Source organism: Pristiophorus japonicus, chromosome 4 (genome assembly GCF_044704955.1).
Source record: "Pristiophorus japonicus isolate sPriJap1 chromosome 4, sPriJap1.hap1, whole genome shotgun sequence".
NCBI classification, from domain to species: domain Eukaryota; kingdom Metazoa; phylum Chordata; class Chondrichthyes; family Pristiophoridae; genus Pristiophorus; species Pristiophorus japonicus.
In genome coordinates, this window is record NC_091980.1 from 50,652,352 (window position 1) to 50,659,992 (window position 7,641).

The 7,641-nt window shown below is 47.1% G+C and overlaps 1 protein-coding gene across 13 annotated transcripts in view; it reads left to right on the plus strand.

Moving 5' to 3' along the window:
* The window catches only part of LOC139262901 (rap guanine nucleotide exchange factor 6-like), a 448,770-nt gene that overhangs the window by 113,702 nt on the left and 327,427 nt on the right, over nucleotides 1-7,641 (plus strand). For all 13 annotated transcript variants that reach the window (XM_070878168.1, XM_070878169.1, XM_070878171.1 and 10 more), the window contains one exon: nucleotides 5,162-5,232. In XM_070878168.1, coding sequence (XP_070734269.1) covers nucleotides 5,162-5,232 — 71 coding nt within the window. The remainder of the gene's footprint in view (nucleotides 1-5,161; nucleotides 5,233-7,641) is intronic.

Consider the following 7,641-nt stretch of genomic DNA (forward strand, 5'->3'; position numbering starts at 1 on the left):
CTTCCCATCATCCTCGCTCACTCTCACTCTCTCTATCATCTATCCTTTCATCCATTCTTTCTCTCAATCATCCTCTCGCTCTCATCACCCATTCGCTCTCATCCGCTCGCTCTCATCATCCTCTCGCTCGCTCTCATCATCCTCTCGCTCGCTCTCATCATCCTCTCGCTCGCTCTCATCATCCTCTCGCTCGCTCTCATCATCCTCTCGCGCGCTCTCATCATCCGCTCGCGCTCTCATCATCCCCTCACTCGCTCTCTCATCTCTCTCTCTCTCTCTCTCATTCTCCCCACCATCACCTGCACACTTAATAATTATTGTCATCTGAAACATAGGAATTACATAAGATGAAGCAGTTAAATCCATTTAAACATTACCTGCATTTATATTTGAGTGCAATATGTCATAGGTAATATTTTTCGTTCAGAATGATTAATTTTCATTTAAGTTGGTCTCATTTGCTGTGTGTGTGCCTGTCTGTCTCACTCTGTCTCTGGAGGATGGAGTCTCACTCTGTTTGACTCGCAGAGTGATGTCCGTGACACTCTTTATACAACTGCTTTACTGTCTGTACAAAGTGAAACTACTTGGTGCCAATGCTACTGTTGTATTGCAAATTCAGCTGAAGAGACAGAAGTTGTGAGGGAAGTCACTGTCTCTATCAGTTGTTGGCTGCAGTCATTTCAGTTGGAAACTGTTCTCATTTGGTTATTTTTCGGAACTGGGAATATCCTTGCAGTAATTATCCTGCTTGGGGTCAGAAGTGCTTGTAAGATTAGTCAGTGCAAGTGCCTGGAAAAATTACAATCAAGCGTCCTAAAGTCATCGGCTTGGTTACTGATGTTGGTTTGCATTTTGTTTTCTAATACTTGAGTGGGGAATTACCAATGGAAGCAAAAATTTAAAAAGAAATCCACTGGAATGCCATTGCAAGCTTCTTTTAACTGATTTTTTTTTAACTTGTTTCCATTTTTTTTAAATCACTTTTTTTGTTACTAACATATCTTGTAAGTAAACCATCAACTTCTGAGCAGCCGTGACCAAAAATAAAATATCTTCACTCACGAAGTGACCACAGTTCACTCATCAGTAGATGATCAACCTCGCCTTTGGAGATCAGGGCAGATCGTCTCCACGTGTGATTTCCACAATGCATTATTAGTCACAGAGTGCTTTTGAATTTCGCCTTGTCTTGAACATGCAACGTAGTTTGAGTTCTGTAAAGAAGCTGGGGAGTTATAGTCTATCAGTATAATACTGTATGAATGCTTGTTAGAGTACGGTCAAGAAACCCATCTGTTATATGAATACGACACATACTGAGTGGGTTCAACATTTTATTCTTGCACTAGACTTGGTTTGCTTTTAGAAATGTGTTCCTTAATGAATGGAACTTTGTTTGGATACAGCTGTCCAAAAGTATTTAGCAACCACTAATTTGTTTTCTGTCATTTGGTGACTTGGGCATCTGTGTCTGTATGTGGGGGTGTTGAATGTTTGTATGAGTTTCCTGTTATACATATGCCACAATACAAATTTAGAAACCAAATTCAGTGTTGACCCTTTATGACTTGTGCAGTAGTTTAGGTCGGAACTGATCGTGGAGGGGGCGGCTGAGTGTTAAATGCTAACAAGTGAAATTAACCTATTTACATAACTCAAACAATTCCACAATGCATTATGAATGAGTGGCACTGCAGACTCATATTTTTTTTGGTTTTGATGAATGCCATTGACTGAATCATTAAGTGTTTCTGTCTCAAATTGTGAGTTTATTACTGTACAAGTTGACTAGTAGGAAACTGTGTCACGTACTGTAGGTAATATATTGTCAGGGACAGAACATCAGCAGACAGTGGGGTTAGATCTATCTGCCCTCAAAATAGTTGCTTATCGAGTTAGAGTAAACAATATGCCACTTTCTGAACTTAGACGTGCAAAGTGATCATGTCAAAGGTCCACTTTTCCACATAGATTTTCTTTCCCTCCCCAAACACACACCTAATGAAAGAACAATAAAATATATTTTATAGCACCTTTAAGATAGAAAAATGTCCCAAGGCACTTTGTCTACAAAAAGGAGAGGGGCAGAGGTGGGTTTTAATGACTATCTTAAAGAAGAGGGAGAGGTTTAAGGAGGGAATTCTAGGGCTTGGAGCATATGCAGATGAAGGCACAGGGTGGGGGAATGCATAGGCCAGAGTCGGAGGAACAGAGCGAAGGAGGGGCCACTTCATGAGGGGATTTCTAGGAATCTGCTGAAATAATAACTGTTACAGTTTTTGAAGATAATGTGCCCTGGAGGGTACTCTCTTCCAATGACTGCCTTGTGCTGCTTACAGTCAAGATAGCGACAGCTCTAATGTTATGTTCTTGGAACTACTTGCTTAGGTTTGTATGAGAACAGGCTGGGCCTAACCACTTCTCACTTTTGGAGAAGCTCACGCTTCTGCTTGCCTGAAATCAATAACTTAGTGTATGAGAGATGATGGTCATAAACCCAAGTCCTCTTGTTATGTGATTGGAGCTCCACTGCATTGCTGCTTTGTGTGTTATTTTAAAATGTAGGAAGGTGAGACACCTCATTCTCACGTACAGATCCCAAACAAAACAAAATGGAAGCCGTCTACTGTATTCTAAAAAATTGTTTACTCTAACTCGATAAGCAACTATTTTGAGGGCAGATAGATCTAACCCCACTGTCTGCTGATGTTCTGTCCCTGACAATATATTACCTACAGTACGTGACACAGTTTCCTACTAGTCAACTTCTTAAAAAAAAAAGCAGCATATTTGAAGCAACCCCTTGTCACTGCAAGTGTTGTTTGCACCTGAACTGGCTGAAGTTAGGTGGATAGATGTTCTGGAGTTTTGTTTGCTTCTCTTTGGGGAGTTAGTGGAACTTTCTTGAACAAGCTTAAAAGAAGGATATACTAGCTTTGGAGGGGGTACAGAGTCGATTCACTAGGCTGATTCCGGAGATAAGGAGGTTATCTTATGATGATAGATTGAGTAGACTGGGTCTTTACTCGGAGTTCAGAAGGATGAGTGGTGATCTTATAGAAACATTTAAAATAATGAAAGGGATAGACACGATAGAGGCAGAGAGGTTGTTTCCACTGGTCGGGGAGACTAGAACTAGGGGGCACAGCCTCAAAATACGGGGGAGCCAATTTAAAACTGAGTTGAGAAGGAATTTCTTCTCCCAGAGGGTTGTGAATCTGTGGAATTCTCTGCCCAAGGAAGCAGTTGAGGCTAGCTCATTGAATGTATTCAAGTCACAGATAGGTAGATTTTTAACCAATAAGGGAATTAAGGGTTACGGGGAGCGGGCGGGTAAGTGGAGCTGAGTCCACGGCCAGTTCAGCCATGATCTTGTTGAATGGCGGAGCAGGTTCGAGGGGCTAGATGGTGTACTTCTGTTCCTAGTTCTTATGTTCTTATGTTCTTATGTAAGCATGTAGACTCTATATTGGCATTAGAATGGATTTGTGCACATCATTAGAATGGGTAGGCTCAAAGAGCCAAAAGGCATTTGTTACAATAGAGAGGGTTGAAATTAGTGGCCCAATTTTAAACCAGACTGCCTTGCGATATCCTTTCCCTCGTCTAGGGAACAAGGATGGGCTTCCACTCCGTCAATGTAAAACTGGCGTGTAATCACTGCAGAAGATTTATGCAAATATGTGCTAGTTTTGCTTGCAGCTCCCATTCATCCTGCAACACTTCATCCATCCCCTTACTTTTTCACCTATTCAGGAATGTCTGCTAGGGGACAAGAGATATCCCCTACAGACATGGCTGATGATACCCCCTTAAGCCCACCGCGTCTGAACAACACAGATACAATCAGAGCTACGGGACCACCAGGAACATCATAGACCATACCATTTGGCATTTTGAAGCTAAGGTTCAAGTGCATTTGTCGATCTGGAAACTTTCTACAATATGGCCCAGACAAAGTGATTTGCATCACTGTAGATGGCTGCATTCTGCTCAATCTGGCAATGCAGAAAAGATTGGAGTGGAGGAGGCACAGCAACAAAAGAGGCATCATCAGATGAGGAAGAATTGGATAAATGCAAAGGAGAACCACAAGAAGGAGGGCAACACAAAGCATTGGAGCTAGAGAGTCCAGGGAGCAGATGATGGAGCAGCACTTTTGGTGACCTCCTCGATCCCCTTACTTAACAGTCCTTTGTTACCCCCTTTGCCACGCTCATGATTCCGCATTAAAGAGTGCTGAAACCATTCACCCAACCTCTAAATGAATGACATTCTGACATTGCCGACTAACAAGCTGCAATGAAAAGAAATTGTGGACCAAAGTCCCAAATGCAATCAATATCTTGATCTCAAACACACAATTGTGATTTTTTGTGTTACCCAAGTGAGCAACACCCAGGCTGCTGTGGCGTTAGAAGGGCATGGAGTTGTCTGCGTGTAGCTCTTTAGCTAAAACTTAATGGTATCCTTGGGGGAGCGTACTGGAGTCGATAAATTGTCACAACATTGATACATACGTGCACCATGCAATGACAGTTCATTCAAGAAGCCTTTGTTTCGGTATCAAAATATATAAAATGAAATTTATGCTGTAAGAGCTTCCAGATGTTTTTGGAGGAACATTTGCACTAATAGAAAGCTTGGTCACATATCTCAAATATTTCAAAGCACGTCGTACACTGAAGACCTCCTGAATTTCTTTGCCCTTCATAAGACTGACTGGCAAGGAACCACACACATTTCAAACAAGTTTACCTGAAAATGATACCTTAGCTACATTAAGTATTCCCTCTTTCTGTTCCTCCTTTACTTGGCAGTTGCGCGACGCAAGATGGCAGAGTTTCGAAATTTGATGTGCAGGCAATCTCTGACCACTCTTGTGATGCTACATGTTGACACTCCACTGCAAATGCACAACTGCATAGCCATCATATTTTAACCTTGAATACATTTATTAAACTGAACAGAATGTAACCAGACCACCTAGTAATTTAGTAGCAGAATGGTACAGTAGGTGATTTGTAATTTTTGTTTTGTACTTGACAATGTATGCCCTTGGTATGATTATGCTGCTCGGCACTGAATTCCTTGTTTTGAAATAAGGTTGTGTTGTAATTTGTAGTTGAACTGAATATGCTTTTTCTTTCTTGAACAGGATTTAGAAATTATATACTCTCACCTCCATGGCATGGATGTACTGTCTAATTTGAGGGAACACCAGCTTAGGTAAGAGTGTACATGGACATGATGGAATTTCATAACGTAACTTTTTAAAATGTATAAGCTATTTGCTGTTCGTTTCCTACCCCTCGGTCTACTCCATCAGTATATGTTGATCTCTCTCACTTTGTGTGACGATTAGAGGAGACCATAGGTGCAAGAGAGGTCAGAGTTAGTTGATCTGTTCAAGAATCAAGGGCTGAAGGAGATAGCAGATTTTGGGAGGAGTGGGGCCATGGAAGACTTGTAAATAAAGACATTAAAGTCAATGTATTGTGGGATATCGAGTCAGTGAAGGTTGCCAAGGATAGGGATAACAACAGGTCTTGATGTGGGTGAGGGATTTGGGCAGATTGCGGTTTTTAAAAACATGTCTGAGGCAAGGAGAATGTTGGTGTAATTTGAGTCTGGAGATGACAAAGGTGCGGATAAGAGATTCAATTGCAGTGGATTGAGGAAAGGGTGTAAGTGGCCATTGTTGTGGAGGTGGTGGTTGAGCAAATCTGGGTCTTTGGTGATACAGGGAAGAAGAGGCCTTTTAAAAAGAGGCGATTAAAAAAAAATGTTAAAAGCATGGCTGGCAGGCAGTCAGTGTGTGGGCCCTACCAAGCTGGTTAGTGTTTGGAAACTGGGCCTGGCTGGCTTATTTCTATTATAGTTCAGTTATGAATTTTATGAATGTACCATCACATAGTGTCCCATGCAGCAAGTTTAATTTTTGAGCTAATTAAGTTTACTCAAGAGGTAAAATTTGTATTGTGCTAACCAATTTAATGTACCTGTGAATCATTGGATTGTTTTTGTTTTTCTTCATTCTCACTGTGCATTGAGAAAGTTAAGGACTAAGGGCCCAAGTTTCGGGCCGCGCCTAGAATTGCGCAGCCCCGACCTGGACGCCCGTTTTTCGCACCAGAAAGTGCACCTAAAAAATATTTACAGATTCTCCGGCTCCCTGCAGGTCCTCTGGAGCTGGGTGCGGCGCAGCACGAGCTGTAGGGGGCAGAGCCAGGTCCCTGCGCTGAAAACAGTGCCGGGACCTCTGCACAGGTGCGCTACAGTGGGCTCGCATGTGCAGTAGCTCCAGGCGCCCAAAACTGTGTGGGAGGGGCCCGAAGCACGCAACCCCTAGCCCTGGCCGAATGGGCTCACTGAGGCTGCGTGGATCAGGCTGCACCTCTCACGCCCAGCTCCTGCTTCCTCCCTTCAGCTGGCTCTCTCAAACACACCCCACCCCCGGACCGGACCCGACTCGACTCCCGCTCCCACCGGACCCGACTCGACTCCCCTCTCTTCCCCTCTCCCTCCCTTCTCCCCCTCCCCCTCCCTCCCTTCTCCCCCTCCCCCTCCCTCCCTTCTCCCCCTCCCTCCTTCTCCCCCTCCCCCTCCCTCCCTTCTCCCCCTCCCCCTCCCTCCCTTCTCCCCCTCCCCCTCCCTCCCTTCTCCCCCTCCCCCTCCCTCCCTTCTCCCCCTCCCCTCCCTCCCTTCTCCCCCTCCCCCTCCCTCCCTTTCTCCCCCTCCCTCCCTTCTCTCCTCCCTTCTCTCCCTCCCTTCTCTCCCTCCCTTCTCTCCCTCCCTTCTCTCCCTCCCTTCTCTCCCTCCCTTCTCTCCCTCCCTTCTCTCCCTCCCTTCTCTCCCTCCCTTCTCTCCCTCCCTTCTCTCCCTCCCTTCTCTCCCTCCCTTCTCCCCCCCCTCCCTCCCTTCTCCCCCTCCCCCCTCCCTCCCTTCTCCCCCTCCCCCTCCCTCCCTTCTCCCCCTCCTCCTCCCTCCCTCCTCCCCCTCCCCCTCCCTCCTTCTCCCCCTCCCCCTCCCTCCCTTCTCCCCCTCCCCCTCCCTCCCTCCTCCCCTCCCCCTCCCTCCCTTCTCCCCCTCCCTCCCTTCCCCCCTCCCCCTCTCCCCTCCCCCTCCCTCCCTTCTCCCCCTCCCTCCCTTCTCCCCCTCCCCCCTTCTCCCCCTCCCCTCCCCTCCCCCTCCCCCTCCCTCCTCCCTCCCCCTCCCCTCCCTCCCTTCTCCCCCTCCCCTCCCTCCCTTCTCCCCCTCCCCCTCCCCCTCCCTCCCTTCTCCCCCTCCCTCCCTTCTCCCCCTCCCCTCCCTCCCTTCTCCCCCTCCCCTCCCTCCCTTCTCCCCCTCCCTCCTCCCTCCCTTCTCCTCCCCTCCCCCTCCCTCCCTTCTCCCCCTCCTCCCCTTCTCCCCCTCCCTCCCTTCTCCCCTCCCTCCCTTCTCCCCCTCCTCCTCCCTCCTTCCCCCCTCCCCCTCCCTCCCTTCTCCCCCTCCCCCTCCCTCCCTTCTCCCCCTCCGCCCTCCCTCCCCCCTCCCCCTCCCTCCCTTCTCCCCCTCCCCCTCCCTCCCTTCTCCCCCTCCCCTCCTCCCTCCCTTCTCCCTCTCCCTCCCTTCTCCCCTCCCTCCCCCTCCCCCTCC